The sequence below is a fragment of the Orycteropus afer genome, unplaced genomic scaffold, assembly GCF_000298275.1.
Source record: "Orycteropus afer afer isolate SDZICR_OR568_19922 unplaced genomic scaffold, OryAfe1.0 scaffold00070, whole genome shotgun sequence".
NCBI lineage: Eukaryota > Metazoa > Chordata > Mammalia > Tubulidentata > Orycteropodidae > Orycteropus > Orycteropus afer.
The window spans coordinates 11368828-11394196 of record NW_006921657.1 but is presented as its reverse complement, the minus strand read 5'-3'; the positions used below and the strand labels follow the sequence as shown (position 1 = coordinate 11394196).

The 25369-nt window shown below is 38.2% G+C and overlaps 1 protein-coding gene across 1 annotated transcript in view; it reads right to left on the bottom strand.

Moving 5' to 3' along the window:
* CTNNA3 (catenin alpha 3) overlaps positions 1 to 25369 on the bottom strand; it is a gene marked incomplete at its 3' end in the record, with an annotated part of 1944816 nt that overhangs the window by 799378 nt on the left and 1120069 nt on the right. The window contains exon 7 of the mRNA XM_007940725.2: positions 2848 to 2928. Coding sequence (XP_007938916.2) covers positions 2848 to 2928 — 81 coding nt within the window. The remainder of the gene's footprint in view (positions 1 to 2847; positions 2929 to 25369) is intronic.

Sequence of the window (25369 nt, the reverse complement as noted above, 5' to 3'; positions counted from 1 at the left end):
TGCCAGTTAACATATAGGACTCAAGTTAAAGTTGAATTTCCAATAAATTAGAAAAAACAAACTCCCTGCCATGGAGTCAAATCTGACTCCTAGAGACCACTCCTTGGGTTTCTGAGGCAGTATCTCTATGGAAGCAGATTGCCCAATCTTCCTTCCAAGGAGAGGCTGCTGGGTTTGAACTTCTAGCCTTCTGGTTAGAAGTCACATGCCTTAGACACTATTCCAATAAATAACTATTATTTTAAAATATAAGGACTTTTATTTGCCAAATTTGGCAACTCTGTACACAAGGGAGTAATTTTTCTTTATATTCTTTTAGAAAATAATGACACTAAAAGTTTTGGAGGTATACATGTAGACCATCTCTTTACATATAGCTTTGCTGAAGGAAATATAGAGGGATAAGGCAGGAATGAAAGCCAAAACTGCTTATAGCTCATAGAAACATCTTCACTGAATGCTGAGAGGAGCTGATAGGTTAGAAATCCTGAAGAATAACAAAGAACAGAAGTCATACAAGGAAAACAGAGGACAGCACTGAGGGTAAGAATCCCTGGGTCCAGGTGTAGGTTCTGACTAGAGGCCCTCTCCCTCCTAAAGAAGGTTTCTTCACCGCATCAGCCTGATTTCTCAACTGCATTGTAAGATGAACTGTGTTAATCCCCTTCCAGCCCTTACATTCCATGATTCTAAGTGCTAATAAGTGCTGACAGCAGAAAAAGAATTCACATTAAAGCTATAAAGTTGAGAAATTATGATTTTCCCCAACCTTGCAAACTGGATATTTACACAACTAATGTTAACTGGCTGGGGATCCTTATTTATTTAATTTCCAAAACTACTTCTGAATTAAAAGATTGATCACCTCATTTTACTAAATCTTCCCATTACACTCTAATAATATATTGTATTAAAAGCTTATGGTTGAAAAGCTTTTTGACCCTCTTTCATTGGTTAATGGTGACAAAGTTGTTAAAGTTTCACATGAGAAAATACTCTGGTAGCTAAATAGAGGGATGGAATGGAAGGCAAAGATCTTGAAAACTAGCCTCCATATTTCTGGGAAGAAAAAATAACTTGTGGAAGAATTGTGGCAGAAATCTTTTCTGGTTTCTATGGTCCTGATAACCTAAGGTGCAAAATTAGCCTCAAATTAAACAGAAACTAATGTTGAAGTATCCTGAAAAACATCAGAAGCAACCTCCATCGGGATTCCAAGCCTATAAATCATTATGGAAACAGACTGCCTAATCTTTCTCCCATAGAGAAGTTGGTGGGTTTGAACCACTGATCTTTTGGTTAGCAGCCCAATGCTTTAACCACAGCACCAACAGAGCTCATTGGATAATTAATGGGATCTCTGAATTATAACTTTTCTGTAAGCATTTGGATGATAAATTTGAGGTTTTTTTTTTGTTGTTGTTGTAAAAAAATTGTCAATTCAACAATTTTCATGTGTACAATTAAGTAATAGCAATTATATCAATCATATATGAATTCAGTTTTTAATAAAATTAACTTACCAACATTCCCTAGAAACTTACTATATACCAGGCATGGATTTTGTTGTTGTTGTTGTTTGCTGTCGAGACAGCCCTAACTCATAGCAACCCCTCCTTGGGTTTCTGAGGTGGTATCACTATGGAAGTAGATTGCCCAACCTTCCTTCCAAGGAGTGGCTGGTGGGTTTGAACTGCCAGCCTTCTGGTTAGCAGTCAAGTACTTTATGCACTATGCTACCAGAGCTCCTTCAGACATGGATGGGCATTTTATTTAATCCCCTCAGCCCTACAATGCACTATCAATCTCACTCTATAGGTGAAAAATGGACTCAGAGAGATGAAATCTGTGCTCAAGATCACAGAGCTGATAAAGGCAGAGTAGAATTTGAATGGAATTCTGTCTGATATTAAAGTCCACAATCTTTTGTCTATTTTATTTGCCACAAAAATGTTCGAGGTTGTAAGGCCACAGTAAGAAGAAGAGGATGCACAAAAGTGAGGTTAAAGAGAAGATTTTATTCTGAGTTTCCGGGTGAGGTTTATGGGCCCCCAAGAGGGCCCCGGGCGAGGTTCACGGGTCCCTGAGAGGGGCCCGGTAAGTCGCACCGCCTGGCTGGGGAGGGGAGGGTTTATAGTCTTGTGGAGGACCTAAGTGGGGACACTAAGGAAACGGTGGAGTCCAATTAGCTGTTAGCATGGGTCTGTACTTAATTAGCGTGAGGGGGCTTCAGAAGAGGAAGTTTGCCACTGCGTGGGACTTTCCAGTCTGGGCAGGTTCTGTCACTTCGGTTGTCTTATTAGGCTGTCTCATCAGGGCTTGACACCCCGGAGGAAGCTGCTAACTGAAATGTTGGTGGCTTGGTTTTGCTTTGGCCTAACAGAGGTATGTACATGTGAGAACTAAACAACCAACTCCTCACCAGCAAGATTGGGTTCTAAAGATTAGATCATTATGCAAAAATCAGCATTATGCAAAAATGGAGGATGATCACATCAGATCACAAAATTACATAACTGCCAAACTACCAAGAATCATGGGCCAGCTGGGTTGACACAAAAGCTTAACCATTGTAGCCAATATTACTCTCACCTCAGCATTCATCACTGCCAGAAATGTATGTCATTAATGCACTAAATAGTTTGATAATAATTTTTTTACTATTGCCATCAATGAGAAATGTCAGATAACAAGAGAGTTGCTAAGTGAGGAGTAAGTGTATTTGTTTTTCTTTTTGTGCTATCGCATAAATTAACTTAAACTGGTCATAAACAAGAAATAACTATTCCAGCAAAAGAAGCATTTTGCTATGTACGTTTTTGTCTCCATAACTCTCTCTTCCTTCACCTGTCTGCGGAGGTCTCTTGTCTTCTTGCACATGTTGTCTATGGCGATATTCAGCGTATTACTCCTTTCCTTTTTTCCAGTCTGCAAGGAAGGAAGAATAGATGACATAAGCAGTGGTATCAAAATAGTCTGTATCACTTAGCAATTTGCTTTCTAAATTTCCTGAAAATAACAGCTTGAAGATTCAAGAACTGGTTTCAAAACTGCTAGGATATTGCACATGATTCATAAGCACTTCACTTAAGACTAGAATGGTGAAAAAAGTTCACATTATTTTCTTCTTTAAGGCTTCTGTTATATTTCTGATACAGGGTTGGGTTGTATTTAGTGGGCAGTAGGCAGAACATAATCTCCATGAAATGCTGATCTTCATTCTTAAAAGTCAACCCTTTACCCACTAAACAGGCAATTAGCTTAAAAGCATTAGATGCCCAATTTGTCAACTTCTGTGGGAGTTTCTGAAGTCATTTTCACAATGTATTGGGTAAGTTATTCAGAGCCATATTGGAGTTTTGCTGAACACTAAATAAAATATGCAGTGCAAATTCACACAATTTTCAAAAGTTGACCACAGTTTTAGCTGACACTATGCCAAGAACAAATTGTTTCAAGTAAGAACTGGACCCTGTTTTTGGCTCTTTAAGATAATATGCACAATACCTTTTCTTTCCTAGAGCAGAAAAGTTCTCTATTTTATCCTTAACCTAAATCTTTAGTCTATTAAGCCACAAGAGAGTCACCTTGGTTGGTATTTTCTACATATTATTTTTGTGGAAGACAACTGAATTGAATCTAATCATATACTTTTTCAGTGATATCTACTATAAAAGAAATTGAAAAAAATCATTATGTGATTCACCTCTAGGAAAATTGCTGCTATTTAAATTAATACACTGAAAAGGGTTCTTGAGAGGAGACCTTGAAAATCAGGCAGGCAATTCTAAATACTGATAACTGGGAAAGTTTACAGCATGGACTCCATGGATAAGGACATTGAGGCAAAATATAGACCATGAGGCAGCACTATCAGACACTACCACCAATGAATAAACTCATACATAAATCCATACCGTCAAGCAGAAAGACTCCTTCCACAAGACATTCAAGACCATCCACACTTGTCCTTACCTACCCTGTTAGTCTTAACTTCTGCCACATCTTCTCAAGTATTGTTTACAGTACTGTAGTGTAAGACTATTTTCCTATACTTTTCTATGTCTTCCTACAAACTTTTCTATGGAATTTACCTCCAACTTCAGGAAGCATCTCCTCAAAATCCACCTTTTAAAACCCTCCCTGATGGAGGGAAATCTAGGTCAATTGGGAAAATATAGTTAATAATCTTCTACATCCTAGTCTGATGAATAGCACCTGGGATCTTAAAAGCAAGTGACCATCTAATAAGTAACTACTGATCACTTCCCACTGGGAGCATAGGAGAACTAAGAAAAATGAAAACCCAAGGAAGCAATTAGTCCAAAGGACTAATGGCTCACATAATCATTGCATCCTCTAATCTGAGACCAGAAGAAATAGATGGTGCCTGCTACTTCTACCAACCGCTGAACCACTATGACCAAGACCACAATAGAAGGTTCCAGTGAGAATGGGTTAAAAAAAAAAGCAGAACAAAATTCAAAGATGAAAGAAAAAAAAAGAAGAGAAAGACTAGTTGGAAAGATGGTAGAAGAACCCTTGAGACTTTCCCTGAGAAAACCTTCTAATTTGAAGCTGAAAACACTCCCAGAGGCCATCTTCCAGCCAATTAACATATTATGCTGTAAAACAAACAGCATGAGGAATGTATTCCATCAGAACAATCAATTATATGATATCAACATGGCAATATTTGTCCCAAAGCAAAGATGAAAAAACAGGGAGGGACAGGGAAACTGGGCAAATGGTAACGGAAAAGCCAGGAAGGAAATGGGGAGAGTGCTGACACATTGCATGAATTGCAACCAATGTCATTGAACAATGTGTTCAGTGAACTATTCTCAAAGAACAATTCACTGAGAAAACTAATTTGCTGTTAGTAATAAAATGTTTAAATAAGTAAATAAATACAAAGAGAGAGGAGCGAGACTCAGCTGCCTTTCCCAAAGTGGAGGAGGGAGGAAGCTTTTAAGCTCTCCAAAAAAAGTTCCCTAACAATCCTGCTCAAAAATAAACTATCATCCCTCCTTGTATCACTAGCATTTTGAATTCTCCAACTTATTTTGTTTCTGTACCTATTTTATCATTCTTACTATTAGAATGTTGATGCTAGAAAATATCTTAAATTTCTTTCTGTTCCCTATAGTGACTAACATAGAACATATTGAATGGAGTAGGCTAGTTTAAAAACTAACAACCTGATTAAAAATGAAAGACATTTTTATTAGGGACCTACTTTGTGCCAGGAAGGGGTCACACTAGATTGTGGAGATGATTTTAGCATCCAGCTCTAATGCACTTGGCTGCTAACTGAAGGTGTGAAACCACCCATCCACCAGCCACTGCATGGAAAGAAGGTGGAGAAATCTACTTCCATAAAGATTTACTGCCTCAGAAACCCAATGGTGTCCATATGAGTTGGCATCAACTCAGTTGCAGTGAGTTTGTTTTTTGTTTTTTTTTAAGGGCACCTCAGAAGAAAGGCCTGGCAATCTACTTCCAAAATATCAACCAGCGAAAAGAGCACAGTTCTGCTTGGACAAACATAAGGGAGTCCTCAAGGCACAGCTGAAAGCCTGTATTAGCCAAAGTTGCTGGCCCCCACCTGAACCTCAAGAGTTCCTCAGCAGCAGTCACTGCTATTTAATGTGGGAAAAATCACCATAATTTGAGACCATTCTATCCACTGCAGGATGCATAGTATCCTTAGACCCCTGTCTACTAAATGCCAATACCAATTACAGACACTGTGACAACCAAAAATTGGCCCCACATATTCCCAGATACCTCTAGGGTGAGATAGTGTAGAATCACCTAAGCCCTTTACCACACTGTATTTCTGAAAGTGAGTGTGGAATGTGCACAGGATGGATATTATGCCTAGTGAGGGAATAGGGGAAAGGGAGGGCAGATAGGAGAGACTGAAATTAGGCAATTTCAATGAGAACAAATGAAATTCTGGATGTCGGTGTAACAGGAGCAACCCAGGTGAAAGTAACCCAGGTAAAGTTTGTGGCTATCTTAACAGATCCAACATGCTAAAACCAAAGTCAACTGAGTTGTCATCTAATTGACTCTGACTCAAAGTTACCCTATTTGTTTCAGAAAAGAATGATGTTCCACAGGGTGTTCAATAGCTGTGATCTTTTAGTAGATGGCCAGGCCTTTCTAGGTGACTCTGGGTGAATTCAAGCCACCACACTTTGGTTAGTAGCCAGATCCTTCAGCATTTGCACTACCCAGGGACTCCTATTCTCCATGGTAGTCATGGAGAATTGTGAAAAGTTAATTTGGAGCTATATAAGGAGATGGCATAAATAGCTATACTATGGGGTATAAGACAGTTTCTAATTTTATGAAAGAACCTATCTGTTACTCTCCAGTTTCATTTAGTATCATCTCTTGCTTCTATCTCTCCACTTCTCCATGAAAGCAGAGATAGTCAAAAGGGGGCATGAATGGGACAGAAAGACAACACACACACTCCAGAGCACTATGGGAAACTCCTGCTGTATTGGCTGGAAAAGCTCTCTCGCTTCTGCGGTGTGATTCATCAGAACAACTAAACGATGTCAGCCTTCTCAGGGCTAGCAGCAGTGGCATACAAAGCTTTAATAATGGATGACAAGTGACAGCATGAAAAGATTCAATAAGGACCATAAAGATGATTTCCTAATTTCTACCCAAAACTGAAACTTAGTTTAAAATGTTTCATTGGGTCAAAGACATTTTGTTCTCTAGGCAATAATAAACAATCCCTGTCATTACAGGCAATGTAAAGTTCTCCCTTCTCCCGTCACTTTCTCTCCCCACCCCCTACTTTTCTTCTTTTTCACCTCCAGCTTTTTATTGGGTCCTTGCTCCATTTATCCAGATTTATTTGGCTTCAGTCAAACCATTTTCTGCCTCTTTATTCCTTTTGCATGGCATAAAAATAAATAAAGCAAAAAGAAATAGCCCTGTCCTGCTTAAAAGCCCTCATTCCTTCTGTTTTCAAAGCCTTAACAAATCATCAAGCAATGAGCTAGGGCTTAAGGTGAATGCTGTATGCTGAAGTAAGGGACTGGGAGGACAGGACATCAAAATACAACCACAGATAACCATCAGAACCTGCCTACTTCTCAAGTGCTTGAAAAAACTTTGATGCAAGGTATCATTAAGTCAGGACAGTCCTACTAATGGAAAAGGGACCAATTATGGTGAAATCCAAGGAAGGAAGACAAGAGAAAACAAAGCAGGGATGAGCACTGCATTATATATATTCATATATACACATATATTCATAAATGCATATATATATTCCTCAAAATCTTCCTTGTAATTGGTTTGCAGATGAAGAAGATTATATGTGTTTGTGTGTGTATGTGTGTGTGTGTATTTATTTATATATTTGTAATCTTCTTCATCTGCAAACCAATTTCAGGGAAGATTATGATGAAAAGAACAGTTCTGAGCATGAACTTCATTCAACATAATTTCATTTAAATCATTATTGCATATTGTTAATATTGCCCCAATGAGATCCACCATTTTCTGCCTCTTTATTCCTTTTGCATGGCATAAAAATAAATAAAGCAAAAAGAAATAGACCTGTCCTGCTTAAAAGCCCTCATTCCTTCTGTTTTCAAAGCCTGTGTGATCTGATTTGCAAGACTTTCCATGTAATCTGTCCTTCTATTCCTCCCAGCTCTGGTAGCATAGTGCCTAAGGCACTTGACTGCTAACCAGAGGCTGGCGGTTCAAACCCACCAGCCACTGCTTGGAAGGAAGTTTGGGCAATCTACTTCCATAATGATACTGCCTTGGAAACCCAAGGAGGGGTTGTTATGAGTCGGGTCTGACTTATGGCACATAACAACAATAACAACTAACCACAGTTAACTTCACTCTTTCTTATGGATCCCTAAACCAGCCCACACATTTGGAAGAAGTCTCTTTATAAATAAAATAAAATTTCCTTAAGTTATTCTATCTGGGATGCTCCATATATTTCCTCTTGGGGCTCTGCTGGGGAGAATTTTCTAACAAAATAGTAGCCACTAGCGACTGGACAATCTACTTTCTTAGAGACACCAGCTCAGAAACCCAAGGACCGGTCGCTATGAGTCAGAATCGACTCAGTGTCAGTGAGTTTGGTTTTCGGGTTTTGGCCACATATGGCCATTTTAATTTAAATTAATAAAAAAATTATCATTTAAAATCAAACTCCTTTCATTCCTTCAGTTTCTTTAAGTCCTCAGATCCTAAATTTTACGTATTCAGTAGCCACATGTGCCTAGTGGCAATCATATTAGACAGCACAGAAAGAACATTCCCATCATTGCAAAGAGTTCTATTAAACATTACTATTCAAAAACATACATTTAATTATTCAAACATATAATGAATGCCTACTTTTATAAAGGTTACTTTTCAGATAAACAAAAATAGTGAGCAAGAGACAAAAACTTCCAACCTCCTCAGTGCTCATGTCTAGTAGAAAAAAATTATTTTGTAACTACTATAAAAACTTTGAGAGACTTGGACATCAGACCCTGGCCATCTTTGCCACACCAAGAAATGAATTTGATTATACATGGAAGTTAAGCACGTGAATGACATAATCTTACCAGTATTTCAAATACATCAAACTGGCTGAAGTCTACACTACTTATTAGAAAAGGTTAAAAACAGAAACAAATAGAAGAGTTAGATGATCGCAGTAATAGTCCAGATTGAGATGAGAAGTGTTGAAACGAACACAATGACAGTTGGAATGAAACAAAGTAAACAGATTTGAGGACTCTGTATGGACAACCTGAGCAGTGCGATGACTGGTGAGTGTTAAGGGGTGACAGAAAGAAGCAATCTAGGCTATTGTCCAGGTTCTTCACAGTGATAACTGCTTGGATAATGGTGCTGTGAACTGAAATGGTCACTTCCAGTTGAAAATCAGGTGAATGTGAGGATGATGACTTGTTTTGGAACTGGTGAAGAACTTGTGGGGTGCACCTGTCATTAGTATTTGTACTATAATTAATTGCTTATTTGCATATGTCTCTGTGACTACAGACTGTAAGATCCTTGAGGGAGAGAAACCACTTACATACATAGTACCCCTCATAGCATCTATCACAGTGCTTTGCACCTCAAAAGAATTGTTGAGCAGAGAAAAGGAAGAGTGAATAAGGGTATCTTGGGAAAATCCCATATTTTTAACACTTCCACACCCTTAAAACACAAAGGGTTGCCCCAAGTTGTCCCTACATTCTCCTCTAACTTCAAAATACTATAAAAGGGCCATGTTCCTTAAAAAGAAGAATTATAGAATTACTTGTTACTTTTACAAGACCATTTCTTGCATAAAACTAAAACTAAACCCACTGCCATCAAGTTGACATTGAAAATGTATTGGAAGCACACATGTATAATGCAAATGTGCAATAGTGCAACTAAAAGGAGATACATGAACTAGGAAGGCTAAGGTTCTGACAAAAAAAAAAAAAAATTACTATGAAGCCTCAAGAACTAAAGGACAAGGTTTAAAGAAAATACATATTTTTCTAATTCATAATCAAATGAAAATATTATCAGTACAGAGAAGAGTCCTGCATGGGATTTAAACAGCAAAAACATACTTTTTTATTTTGTTTTATGTTATAGCTTTGTTTTTATTTTTCAAATTGTGCCATTTTTGTCAATCTTTTAAAATGACACATTTCCTATTTAGTGGGAAATCTTTATTTCATGATAAAGATGAATGATGATGCCCTTAACCTTAGTTCTTCTCTGCAGAAATAGCTTTAAAAATACTTTACTCTCATCACGTAGCAGAGGCACAGATTCTAGTCCACATTTTTCAGCCATGAAAGATGCACAGAAAACAAGCATGAAACAATGAAATTTCTAATTCTAGAAAGCCACTGTACTAAATGGAATATTAGAACAACACCTTGATGAGGCATGATTAAAAATCTTTTCAAACTATCATCTGTGAAACAAAACTAAAAATTATTTTTAAATAATTCTAATATTTGAAATGAAGCTTTCAAAAGAAGTTTATTAGAAGGACTTACATATATGCAAGTACAGATGCAAAAATAAGTGCAAAAAATTAATAACTACAGGAAGAAAAATAATCAGCAAAAGGCTGAAGACTGTAACTGTATAGAACTATTTTGTATTGTTCGAAAAAAAATAAATTGTTATGCCCAGGTACCTGTGGGATAAAGTAGGACTTTTACAGGGAATCAACATTTGAAATGCCTACCATGTACTAGGTACTTGGAAAGGTCCTTTGCATGCATTGTCTCATGTGATATTCATGATAACTCTTCACAATTTTGCATATGAAGTCATTGAAACTCAATCATTTCAATTATGTTTCCCCAAGACGACACGTATTAAACGGTAAGGTGAGGTTGAGCTGAGCCTAGTCACAGGCTTAATCCACAACATTGTAACTAATTGAATGTGTTATAATTTAAACCCAAATTCATATTTATACTTTTTAGAAAATATAAATTTATTTTTAAATACGATAATGAGGAGAATAGCACAGAAGAGTCTGGAACCAGACAGAACTGTGTTTGAATCTGGTCTCCATCACTTGATCATTATACATCTTTAGACAAGTTACTTAATCTTGGGAGGTCTTAGCTTCCTTATCTATGAAAATGGAGACAATATAGCACCTATATTACAGAGATAATGTAAGGAAATAAAAGTTGTACAAGGAACGACAACTTTTAAGTGCTCAAGAGATGTTAGCAATTATTATTATACTTGTCATTAGTGTCTCCATTGTTAGAAATACTCACATTTCCTGAACTACTTCAGTTGTTTGATTTCTCTCTGCTTTTCCAAAACCAGATTCCTTAGCCTAGAATGTTCTCATTTCATCTCATTCAGCTGGAAAATACTTAACTCATAATTTGTGGTTCAGTTCAAGTGCCTCATACTCTATATGACCTTTCTGACTCTACACAACTCCACATCAAAAAAACAAAACAAACAAGCAAGCAAACCCACAAACAAAAACCCCTCTCATTTGTGTTTCTACAATCTCTCTATACATTTCAGTTATAATGTCCGTGAGATGTTTTACATCTTTCACTGACACCGGGCCTCACCTTTTAATTTGTCAACTCTTGACTCTATTATCTTGTATCTACTATTGTGTCTGGCACTCAGTTAATGGCTATGAATAAATGAACAAATGAAAGAATGGTGGTTAACCATGCTTTTATTAATAGTAAATAATATTCAAACTGTTTCTAGTAATACAATTAACATTTATATTTTTAATAAAATTAACTAGCATTTATCCTTCTAGCTTTCAAATATTCCATTTAATCAGTGTTTTTGTTCAAAGATAGGTATCATTATTCTCTCCAACAGGATATAACATGAACTTGGTAGGTGGATGAAACCTAATTAGTAGATCAGAAAACACAGGTGACTCAGCTCATTGGGTGACTCCAACTAAGTTGAATCACCTCTTCTGTCCTTAGTCTCCACATCTATAGGAGCCACTGTACTAAATGGTCTCTAGAGTCTCTACGAGGTCTAACATTATATGATGCTGGAGTTCTGTGTTGATAAATAGTCCAGGAAGTGTCTAGTCAAGTACTTCAAACACGATGCTCCAGCCTATTGCCAGTTCTCAGACCAAAGATGTTTATTCCAGACCACAGAATTTCAACTGATATGAACCAAACATAAAAGATATATGTGTGGGTTTGCAGTGCAGTAAAAATAAAATCACTTTATTGGTGATGTTACTTACCTGCTTAAATCCCAGAGATGGATATAAACCACAGCTTTCCCTTTAAAAGAGGTTGCCATGGAGAATTGGCCATATATCTCTGTATGTGTAGATGCATAGATCCATCCCAGTGGGTGACCAACAGGTAACTGAGGGACTGGAAAAGTCAGGATTAACCTGACACTTTGTTTCTTGCAATCACTGGCTCTTTCGCTATTTACATTTCAAGCTATTTACTGTATATTTGATAATATACCTCAATCCCTGCCTCCCAGTTTTCTTTTCATCTTGCTAGAGCTATTTGCTGTCTGCTCAAGCCTAGCAAACTTTGGAAATAACTGCTCTCAATCATGAGAAATTTAAGACAGAGTTATTAATTTCATTGATTTAGCATTAAACTAAACTTGCTGAGATCCATGAGACTTGCTGAGACTTGCTGAGGCCTGGAGGCTGCTTTTCACTTCAGTGTGGCACCATATTAAGGCTGGGGCCCCGAGGAAGGCATGCCTGGGGCTTGAAGGCTACTTTTCACTTGGGGGTGACTCTATAGTAAGGCTGGGGCCTGAGGTAGGTGGGCCTGGGGCTTAGGGGCTGCTTTTAGCTTGGGGGCGGCTCTATTTTAAGGCCAAGATAGGCAGGTATAGAGGGGTTAAGAACAACTAAGGGAGACAAACTTGTCTGTCAGTTTGTCTTCCTGTGGCGGCTTACATGTTGCTGTGAAGCTGGAGGCTATACCAGTGGTGTTGCAAAATGCCAGCAGAGTTACCCATGGTGGACAGGTTTCAGCAGAGTTTCTGGGCCAAGACAGACTCAGAAGAAAGAAGTAGCCATCCACTTCTCAAAGACTGGCCAGTGAAAACCTTATGAGTAGCAGTGAAACACAGTCTAATTTATTACTGGAAAACTCTATGAATAGCCCTGAAACATTGTCTGATATAGTGCCAGAAGATGAGCCCATCAGCATGGAAGGCACTCAAAATTTGACTGGGGAAGAGTTGACTCCTCAGAGTAGAAATGACATTAACGATATGGATAGAATACAGCTTTTGGGACCTCTACTGGCTGATATGGCACAACTCAAAATGAGTAGAAACAGATGCAAACTTCCATTAATAATTAGAACATGGAATGTACAAAGTGTGAATCTAGGAAAATTGGAAGTAGTCAAAAGTGAAATAACCCATAAAGATCAATGTTGTTAGTTGTTGTTGTCATGTGCCGTCGAGTTGAACCCGACTCGTAGTGACCCCAATATCACTATGGAAGTAAATTGCTCCATCTTCCTTCCAAGAAGTGGCTGGTGGGTTTGAACCACTAGCCTTCTGGTTAGCAGTCAAGTGCCTTAGGCACTACGCTACCAGAGCTCCCATAAAGATCAATATCCTAGGTATTAGTGAGCTGAAATGGACTGGCTTCGGCCATTTTGAATCAGACTACTGTATGATCTACTATGCTGGGAATGATCAATTGAAGAGGAATGGTGTGGCATTCATCCTCACAAAAGAGTGTTTCAAGATCTGTCCTGAAGCAATGCTGTCAGTAATAGGATAATATCCATACAACTACAAGGAAGTCCAGTTAATACTACTATTATTCAAATTTACACACCAACCACCAAAGCCAAAGATGAGGAAATTGAAGATTTTTACCAACTTATGCAGTCTGAAATTGACCAAACATGCAATCTAGATATGTTGATTATCACTGGTGACTGGAATGCAAAAGTTGGAAACAAATAACAGTTACCAGTAGTTAGAAAATATGTCCTTGGAGATAGAAATAACACTGGAGATGGTGTGATAGAATTTTGCATGACCAATGATTTATGTATTGCAAATACCTTTTTTCAACAACATAAGAAGCAACTATATATGTGGACTTCACCAGATGGAATACAAAGGAATCACATTGACTACATCTGTGGCAAGAGGAGATAGGGAAGTTCAATGACTTTGGCCAGTACAAGGCCAGGAACTGACTGTTGAACAGACCATCAACTGCTCATATGCACATTCAAGTTGAGGTTGAAGACAGTTAAAACAAGTCCATGAGAGCCAAAACATGGCCTTGATAATAACTCTCCTGAATTTAGAGACCATTTAAAGACTAGATCTGATTAATTGAAACCAATGACTGAAAACCAGAGGAATTGTGATGACATCAAGAACATCATCCATGAAAGAGAGCAAGAGGTCATTAAAAATACAAGAAAGGAAGAAAGGACTAAAATGGATGTCAGAAGAGACTCTGAAACTTGCCCTTGAGTAGAGAATGGCTAAAGCAAATGGAAGAAATGACAAGATAAAAGAGCTGAACAGAAGATTTCAAAAAGCAGCTCTAGCAGACAAAGACAATTGATATAATGAAATGTGCAAAGACCTGGAGTTGGAAAACCCAAAAGGGAAGAACATGATTGGCATTTCTTAAGTTGAAAGAACTGAGGAAAAAAAATAAGCCTTGAGTTGCAATATTGAGAGATTCTATGGGCAAAATATTGAATGATGTAGGAAGCATCAAGGAAGATGGAAGGAATACAGAGTCACTGTACCAAAAAGAGCTGGTCAATGTTTATCCATTTCAGGAGGTGGCATATGATCAAGAACCAATGGTATTGAAGGAAGAAGTCAAAGCTGCACTGAAGGAAATGGAGAAGAACAAGGCTCCAGGAATTGATGGAATACCCATTGAGAATACCCATGACCTACTTTGGTCATGTTGTCAGAAGGAACCATTCCCTGCAGAAGGATATCATGCTTGGTAAAGTGGAAGGTCAACAAAGAAGGGGAAGGCCCTCAACAAGATGGATAGACACAGTGACTGCAACAATGGGCTCAGGTATAGCAAGGATTGTGAGGCTGGCACAAGACTGGGCAGTGTTTCATTCTGCTGTGCACAGGGTCACTATGAGTCAGAGACAACTCGATGGCACCTAACAACAACAAGCTGAGATCCATGCTTTAATGGGTTCAGATCTTACCAGTTCCTAGGTCAGTGACTCTTCCTATGAATCATGCTATGGTTACTATTAAATGAAGAAAGTGTTCAAAATCAAAGAGTTTTCTTAGGTCCAGGGCAGGGTCAAATGATATTGTGTACATTAATTTTTACTAATAATTTGTCTACTATTTACTTGTGTCAAGACTTATGCAGTGAAAATATAAACCTATGGATGATAGAGTGCTATTAAACCTTAAGGATTGTCTTTTAATCTGAGAATATTTCCATTTTTTTCAACGATGAAGTTTTTGTCCTTTTATAAAATGATAGCTTTATTTAGTAGTTATTCTTATCAATTTTTTTTAACATGATAAGAACATTTTTATTTGACACAATAGAACTTTCCCTCAGTTCCACAGTCTATGACCAATGTATGTGTCTTTGCTGAATTTAACTGTTTGGGTAAATATATAACTTTGGAGATCAAAGTAACAAGAATTCTACCTAATTTTGCAATCAAATTAACTAAGTAAGCCAATTGTGGCATTATAGATTAATGAAGTTTAAAATAATTTTTCTGCTTTTGAAACTGGACTTATTGTCTCAGCCTATCCAGGACATTTCACATCAGTTTCACTGCATTTCAAGTGGCATTTGTTTTAAATTGCTATTAAAAGTTGACATATTAGTATCTGACAGATGTGCTTCAAATCTTACTTTTGAGATTTACTAACAAAGTGACCACATACAAGTTACTGAAGCTAAGCTTCAGTCTCTTCATCTATAGGATAGGGATTACAATACCTCACTTATGGGATTATTGTGAAAATTAGATGAGATAATAAACATAAAATTCCACTCCATTGCCATTGAGTCTATTCTGACTTGTAGCTCCCCTTTTTGGGTTTCCAAGGTTGTAACTCTTTATGGAAGTAGAATGCCACATCTTCCTCCCACAGAGCAGCTGTTAAGTTTGAACCACCAGCCTTCTGATTAGCAGTCAAATGCCTTACACACTGCCCCACCAGAGCTCATTAATGTACATAAAGCATGTAGAATATAAGTGGCAATGTAATTAACATTTAACAAGATCCTTCAGTGTAGAGAGCATAACTATTTTATTTACTGCTTTAACCCTATCAGTGCCTGGATGTAATAGATGTCCAGTATTTATTGATTTGAATTATCTTCTTTAAAAAAAAAATGGGTAAGTGAAGAATGAGCATATGAGACATGATATAGATCTGTCTGATAGGGATTTCCTGTGGTCCTAAAAAAATACTGTAGATATCTTGTTACATAGGACATCGGGCCCTAAAATAGTGTAATCTTTAAGACCGTCCCCCCAAAACCACTCCTATCGAGTCAATTCTTACTCATGACTATCACTATAAGCAAAATAAAGCTGTCTAAGCCAAAATTCACAAATCCTCTAATATCACTTAATGGTTAAACTGTACATTATGTCTTTACAGATACTTCAATTTCCAAAATCCCTTTATTGAGCCATCATCAGAAGTTGCTGGCCCATTTCAAAATGAGATCTGGCTCATTCTAGAAATCCTCTTTGTATTGTGATGCCAGACCCAGAAGCCAGGTCCAGGAGAGTTCCTATCACAGGAAAAAAAAAAAACAGAGTACACTAAGAAAATAGAGAGTGGAGTAGTTTACTCTGTCAATTATACTGTGACCTACTATACCAAAAACTTTTTCTATATTATACAAAACTGCTACCAGAAGCTAATAAGCAAATATAGCATTAAACACATAAGCCAAATAAATAATTTTTTATCTTTTAAATAAAACTTGTTCTCTAGCAAATATTCTGTCCTTACCATGTTGTGTGAGATAGAGAATTAAGGTACCATTGATCTTGTTAAATTTTTTATCTTGTCATCCCCCTCGTTTTAGTTTAATCCCTGCTCCTTTTGTTTCCTAAGTCAGGTTATTATAGTTTAATAACACTCAGTATGTCAAACTTCAGCCAACAGTGGGCTTAATGGAATTTGAATGATAAGGGTATCTAACAAAATAATTTCATAGCTTATACCTAATAAGTATAGGACAGATAGATATCTACCATTCTGCTTAATGGTTCCACTTTACTATTGACTGTAATCGGTGTCCCGCAGACATGTTTAACACTATAAAGTCAGAGTAAATGGATCTATTCTTTACTGATTAAAACACTTTCTATCATTTAGCATTTTCAAGGTTCATAACTCAAAGGAGCTTCTGATCCTCTGGCACAGGGAAAAGTAAAATCCAGATAGGTTCACTTTAAAGAAAGTTGGCATATGAAAAAGTAAGTTTCCTTTAAGATAAATTAGTAGGTAATTTCCTTTATAATAGAGTGCCTAAATACATTCTCTATTATAGCAAGTCTTCTTAGCTTATTGAATGTATTATTTGTTATAAAACTTGATTTGTGCATACATTTTAAGAGAACAAAACCTCATACACAGGATCTAACTTATATGCATTCAGAATAAATACTGATCTGCATAGTGTAACTTGAGAGGCACCAATGGCTCCTGCTGGAAAATATTCCCTCCCTTCTTCTCTACTCCCAGACCTAGCCAATATTTGCAACTCTTTATTTCTCTTTAAATTACTTTAATTTTTACTTTAATTATATCACCAAGGAATGCTGGACAGGTATTTCATACTGGGGTATCAGAACACAGTGATGATTTTCAAAAGAAAGAATAAAAACCCCCACTAAGTGACTTGGGAAATTTACATCTATAATAAAGGACAAAAGTCAAAGTGTACAGAGACTCCAGAGGATTTTTTTTCAGAGAGGGTTTCTTTGGAGAAAGCTGTTCTATGATTTCATCCTACTCACCCTTGCAAGTCTGGTAAGAGACACTTTAATGCGACCATTTAGTAAGCATGATATGTGATTCAATAGACAAATGTAAAATCTCTACTGAGAAATCTGATCAGTGGGAGGTAGCTGGCAAATTGCTGATGAAGAAGCACAAGGAAAGGTGGCCAAAGTCTAATATTTGAGCATTTTCCATGGGCCAACTCTGAGACCCAAGTAAAAGTGAGCTGGCCTGGGTCATCTTGGTTTTTGCCCAAGACTGGCGGTGTAGTGCCTAAGGCATCTGACTGCTAACCAGAAGATTAGCGGTTCAAACCCACCAGCCACTCTGCAAAAGGAAGACTGAGCAATCTACTTCCGTAAAGATTTACTGCCTTGGAAACCCAAAGGGTTGCTGAGTCAGAAATGACTTGATGGCTATGAGTTTGGTTTTTTGATTTATTGACTAAATAGCAAAAATAGCCAAGCTGAGAGGAGTTGTAGAGACTGCTGGTTTTCTAGACTAAACTACGAGAAAAGACGTCACTCATATCAAGGGGAGATGGGTATCTCCAAGGAATCCATGAACTCATCTGTGCCATATATGCCTCTCTGAATCCTTTTACCAACCTTTTTTTTTTTTTTTTTTTTTTAATCATTATCTTTGCTCCCATTCCCCAGATTTCATAAAGATAATCTTTTATTCTGTACTTTCAGGTGTGTCTGATAAAGCAAGGTGGGGTTATGTATTTTCTGGTAGCCTTTATGTGGGGTTGCTACAAGTTAACTATGTCCTTCCACAAAGACCACAGCTCTTGTTAGGCTGCCGATTTCATATAGATACCTTTCAGGCAGCAGGAACCACTCCTACCTTTGTTCCTTCAGGCCCTAAGAGTGGTCAGGGCTCCCTGCAGTTTTTGACTTAAGATCCTGTGGAATTCCTTGCTGGTTCCATTAAAATTTTCCCACACACATGAAATAAGCTCTGTAATACACCCTCCTCAAATCACTTGCCTGGTGTGTCATGTTTTCTTTTGTTGGGACTTAACAGCAAGTCCAAAAGAAAAGTTAGCTTTTAACACCCAGAAATCCAGCAAGAACTTTTCTCCTCCCCTTATCTGTCTGTCTTTCCCTGGTTCCACCCCAGAGAGGGATAGGAAGGAAAGAAGGAAGGAAGAAAGGAAAGAAAGGGAGGGAGGGAGGGAGGGAGGGAGGGAGGGAAGAGAGAAGGAAGGAAGAGAAAGAAAGAAAGAAAGAAAGAAAGAGAGGGAGTGAAACAGAGGAACTAGGAATAACTAGAAAAGTATTGGAAGTGCTTGAATTATCATCCAGGTTTAGGGAAAAAACTAATAATAAAATTTATGGGCCCATGAGAGATAAGAATGTAATTGTTTCATTTTATCTGTATTTTCAATATCCTTGTTACATCAATTTTATTTATTTATTATATTCTTGTTACATTAATCTTAAATTCCCAAAGTTGTATGGGAAACATCCCACATTTTGCACATGTTTTTATTGGGAAAGGTTGGAAGGAAGAGGGAATTTGTTAAGAAATATCTAGACTATTGCCCCTCCACTGAGGACAGGACTGAGAATAGTGTTCAAATCAGTCAAGTAGAAAGAAAGGGACCAAAAGGCAACGGATGAAACTTAAGAGTGTTGTCCCACACTCACTTGGCACCTGCTAAAATGATGATGGAAATCTAAAATTCCGATATAACTTCAAAAACATCCTTTTCTAGTGAAAATGATAGTTCTAAGACTAATCCTAAATACATCTTTCTAAGTTTCTTCTTTTCCTTCAGGACATGATGTGGAGAAAAGAGTTCTATTTAGTGAGTCAGAAAAGAGAGTGTGTAAGTCTTAACTTTTCTAGTCCCTAGACATGTGAACTTGGGAAAATCACAGTCTTCATAGGTCTAAGTTTCTTTTTCTATAAAATAAAGGAAGGAACAGACCTCATGGAATCCTTTCTAGAGATGAAATCCCATCACTGTGTACCAAACATTACCATTGGGAGTCCTTTTTTGCCTCCTGGTGGTGTTTCTCTGTAGAAAGAGTATTTTTATTTCTCTCCCAAAAAGGAAAATACTGTTGGATGAATCCTGATTCCTTGGCCCCTCAAGGAGGAGCAATTGATCCAGTAAGGTTGGATAGAAGGCAGGGAGGACTCATTCAAGGCCCTGTCTCTGGTGGGTTTCTCCTTCATTTTCTTTCTGTCTCTGTCTCTCCCTCTGAGTGGATAAATCTCAAATCAGTTATCTACCTTTTCTGACACCAACTATGAGGATATAGCAAACCCTCACTTTCCGTTTTCTGTTTAATTCTGATTCCACCTGCCCATGAGGTACCTCTTTCTTTCTCTGACTCTCAACACCCCAGAGCTAGGTCAGAGCTCACAAGTTTAATGCCACCATCCTTCAGACTGCCAAGTAGACCTAAGACTTCAGATGCCAGCTGTAAGTTTGGGAGTTCAGATGACACCCTAATGTCTGATCTTTTGGCTACAAATTTAGAGGGGTCCTCCTCCTCTTTCAGGATGTCAGTCATAAGGTCAGGTGTTCATAGCCCTCTCACTTCTGATCTGCTAGCTTTTACTACTCCCTCAGTTGTTCTAGTAAATTATTCAACCTGACTCACTGCCTTCAAGTTGGATCTGACTCATAGCGACCCCTCCTTGGGTTTCCGAGGTGGTATCACTACAGAAGTAGATTGCCCAACCTTCCGTATTAAATAACTCACAGAACTCAAAAAGAGCCATACTTACAATTACAGTTTTATTATAGGAAAAAAAAAAGAAAGAAAGAAACAAAGATACATAGGGTAATATCAAGGGGGAAGAGAGAGTTCCCAACAGAGTCCTCATGTCCCCAAAAGAGTCAAGCTAGTGTCCACATGCATGACCAACCAGGAAGACAATGGAGCTTCTATGTCCAGACCCTTTGTTGGAAACTCACTGCTAAGACGTGATTGATTGGATTATGCTCCCCATCATTTAAGTCAGATGATATCAAGGCCAAATAATTGTCTTTCATACATGTCCACCCCCCCCCAAAAAAAAAAAAACACATACACTCATTTGCACAAACCCTGAAGTATTGTCCCAAGGTCTTAGATAACAAAGATTCCTCCGTTATTCAAGAAATTCTAAGGTTTATCTCAGGAAACAAGAACAAAGGCCAAATTACTTTAGTGAAAGCAATTCTTTACCTCACACTGTCACTTGCAGAAGGTGAGTTCTTAGGGAAGTGCAGAAATATTTTTAATAATTTATTTGAATTTTTCTTTTTGAGAACGTACACAGCCAAACAGACACAAATTCAAGTTTCTACATGTACATTTCAGTGACATTGATTGCAATTCTTTAAGTTGTGCAACAATTCTCACCCTCCTTTTCTGAGTTGCTTCTTCCTCATTAGCATAAATTCATGCCCTCTAAGGTTCCTATCTAATCTTTTGAGTTGCTTCTATCAATTTGATCCCATGTAAACATATCTTAAAAGCACACAATGCTCAAAGCAGACATTCTTTACTAGTTAAACTAAACTATTATTTGGTTTTAAGAAGATTTCAGAAGATATTTTTGGTTTAAGCTTTGAAGATTATTTTATGGCAGTAGAAAATCTAAATTCCACAAGAATTTGAAATTCTGTTCTACATTTTGTTCCTTTTGGTCAAGATTTCTCCATAGAATTTTTGATCAGAATATTCAGTGATGTTACCTGGGAACAATCCAGTTCTTGTGGTCTTCTGGCAAAGGAAGCAGTTGTTCAGAGACAATTAGCCACACATTCTATTTCCTCCTCCTATTGCATGATTGACTGCTAACCAGAAGGCTGGCGATTCAAACCCTCCTCGGCACAAAGATGGGGGCAATCTACTTCCATAGTGATGATGCCTCGGAAACCGAAGGAGGGGTCGACATGAGTCGGGGCAACTCGATGACCATAACAACAACAACAACAACATCCCTGACACTCCTTCTTTTTTTGTTGCTCCAGGCAAACAGATAGAAACCAACTACAAATAGAAACCAACTGTTGTGCCTTGGATGGCTGCTTGCAAGCTTTTAAAACCGCAGGCACTACACAACAAACTAGGAAGTAAGCAGAAGCTCTAAACACTTTATTAGGCCAATTAACTGGGATGTCTAATGATTGGTCTTTAATTTAGGCCTTTTTTGACCAAGCCCAGTCTCTTGTCTAGTTTTGTTTGTCCTAGTTCCCCTGGAAGGAAGGAGGGACAAGTGACACACCACAACAAAAGCCTAAAAGTAGGCAGGAAGTGGTGGCAAAAGAAATTATCACTCTTAGTCCAATCAGCAAGTTTTAAAATGAAATATCATTTAGGCTGCTGGGTGTGCAATAGATGCATGTGCCACCACATACTTCCAAAACTGCAGTTTCATTAAGTGAGTCTTCTATAGACAATGAATGTGCTAATTCCACAGTCCTTCAGTAAGCTTTAATTAATCCTATCGAACAGAGTCTGGAGAACACCCAGGTATCTGAGAGAAAAAACGAAATACTTTCTATTCAAAAAGACAAACTATAAAATAACCACTTGAAATGTGCTTATGAATTTGAAGCAGTTACTGCCACTCTTTTACTGTCACATGAAGAGATTTGTACAATACTCTTGATCTTAGGCTTGTGAGGCAAACTAGAGAACACCTATGTTTCATCATTATTTAGCACTGAGCAAAACTCAGTAAATTTAACTTCAATGATACCATCTAGATGATTCAGAGGATTTTGGAGTCTTAAATGGTTAGGCTTTTATATTTTTAATGATGTTTCCTCTTTCCCAAGAGCCAACTTTCTCCCTCACAGAGACTGTGCAGACTGGCCTACCCACCAGAAGAGACGGACATCTGGGGAGTCGTAAAGCAAGCCTGCCGGAGCCCGGGTGATTTGGACGTGGTGTTATATATCAGTTCCCGACGTCAGGGAAGACTGATAAAGAAGCACAAAGCTCCTGATGAAGCATAGCCGAGTTCCTGGAGATTGCTGTGATGATAATCATCAGAACAAACCATAAATTCTGGACTCAGAATTAGGAATGGCCTGTAAACATCAAATAACGGGTGTCTAAACTGAAAATGAAACTCTCTGTTGGCTATAATATTTCTTGCAGTGTGGCTTAGAGAGCCGGTGCCATTAGAGACAAGCGTGATTCTTTTCAGCATCTGCTATTAGAAAGCTGAGGATATTAACTCCTCCTTCCATCAACCTCTGTGAAACAGAACATAATGAACTAGCTAGAAATCATGGAGCATAAAATACAGATTTAACCCTATGCAGCAAAAACTTCACAGGTTTGAAAAAGAGAGAGAGAGAGACACAAATACTCTATTTGAGGAACCACACTAGCAACCATTAAGGAACCATCCCAAATAATTTACATAGGATACTCTTTCACACTCACGTATACATTAAAAAACAAAACTTGATGTTTTTGCTTCTGATTTTAGGGTGGTGTCAGCCAACTCAGTGTGAATCATGTGTAATAAGAATGTTTGTAGTGTAGTGGAATCATTTATAAGTGACATGGTGTTATAAGTGCCTTAGAAAACCCTTTTCTACCATTTTATAAATAAAGCATGTCTTTTTTCTCTATTTATACAGCAACATCACTAGAGTTGGTGTCACCCAGTGCAGTGTAAACACCCACCTGCCATGGACTTTCTCCTACATCAGACCATACAGAATCCTTAGTAATGTTGATTATCAATTTTAACCACAAAATAGTATGTGATAAATACAGTTATAAATTGCTTAAATGGAATATTAAATTATATGAATACTAATAGCAAAATTGCTTTGTAAAATCTTTCTACATTGAATTACAACATTATTAGTTACAACATAGGGAACTCTAGTGGTGCTGTGATTAAAACATTGGGCTGCTGAAAAGAAGCTGGTGGTTCAAAACCACCACTCAATCAGTGGGAGAAAGAGGAGACAATCTGCTTCCCTAAAGATTTACAGCTTTGAAAACTGTATGAGGCAGTTCTTCTCTGTCCTATAGGGTCACTATGAGTCAGAATTGACTCGAAGGCAATGAGTTTGTTTTTGTTTGCTTGTGCAAAAAGGACAAGGAGGCCACATGTTCTGACCTCCTCTAATCCCACAAGAGCCAGACAGAATCACCATCAATAGCCCAAGGCCTATTTCTGCCAGGCCAGACATGCTGCCTCCCTCCAGCCCTTTCTCCCACCGTTCCTCCCAAAGCACCCACCACCTCTCTCCTGGGTTCGATAATTCGCTGCAGTGACCACACAGAACTCACAGATTACGGGGTTTATTAGGGAAGAACCAGGCTACAATTCAAGTTCAGGAAAAAATGCTCAGTCTCTCTTCCAGCCCACCATCTCTCAGCCAAGTCTCTCACAGTCTCTCCCCCAGCAGTGTATGTCCCTCAGTGTCTTACTCAGCAACGTGTGTTTCTTGCGTCTCTTTCCCAGCAGCACGTGTCTCTTTCAGCAGCACATCTTCCTCAACCAGCAGTCAGAGAGAGTTCTGCCTATAGGAGGCCTTCTTTTGAACCCCAAAGTGGCCAAACCAACCAATCATAACAACAGAATTCTAAGCACCTGAGAGAGAGCCTCCCATAACATTACGTGTGCCACGCCCAACAGAAATAACCCAGGTGGACAGCATTTACAATCAGGAGCTCTTCAGTTGCTCATTCCACCACTGAATTTACAATGACTTATGGGTAGAAAAGCCATACTAAGTAATTTACTATGTTCCAGCTTGGTTTGGCTTTTTGGTTTTGTGACAACATTATTAGTAACTGAACAGATGTCTTTTTTTAAAAAATTTTTCTCCTTTTCCTTTAATGACTACTTCATTCTCAAAAAGTTATTTATATAGGTTCAAAAATACTGATTACCACAATACAATACTGTAGCTAAAACACCAGAAAAATTTGACAAAATTAGTGACTATAAGGGAGCTCTGGTAGCATAGTGGCTAAGACACTTGCCTGCTCACCAGAAGGCTGGTGGTTCAAACCCACCAGCCACTCCTCGGAAGGAAGGTTGGGCAATCCTACTTCCGTAGTGATACTGCCTCGGAAACCCAAGGAGGGGTCGCTATGAGTCAGGGTTGACTCGACAGCACATAACAACAACAACAACAGTGACTATAAAAATCTGGCAGCAAGAAAAAAAAAGGGGGACCAGGTTTGTTGATCTGCTAGAGCTTGGTGGAACCACTGATACTATGGCCCCTAGCTGCCCTTCAGGTCTGGAATTGAACCCACACTGTGGCTTCCAGCCAAACAAAAGACAGACATAGGAGTTGAACATTTACCTGAGGTAGATATACTCCTTGGAGAGAACAATCATGGGAAGAAGAAGAGCTGTTTATGCACAGGGAGATAGCTCAGGGGGCAGGGGTCCATGGAGGGATGGACACAGGGAAGAGGCGACTGTCAGGAGGAAGTGGGAGGGGAGCTGCTGCATTGTGGTAAATTGTAGTCAATGTCATGAGACAAAGTATATGTGAACTGCTATATGAAGTGAATTTGCTCTGTAAATTTTCACCCAAATCATAATAAAAATAAATAAATAAATCTGGCAGCAAGGAAAACAACAGTATGTGTGTTTGCAGTGCGTAGAGACAAAACCACGTGATTTGAAGCATCATTGTAACTGGGTATTAATGACAGTTCTGCCCAGAGCACATGAGAAGGTTCAAAAATTAAATTAGCTAAGTTTTAGCATTGTAGATATATTGATACATGTAAGCTTGTTGTTGTTGTTAAGTACCGTCGAGTCGTTTCTGACTCATAGTGACCCCATGCACAGCAGAACGAAACACTGCCTGATCCCGCGCCAGCCCCACAATCCCTGCTATACTTGA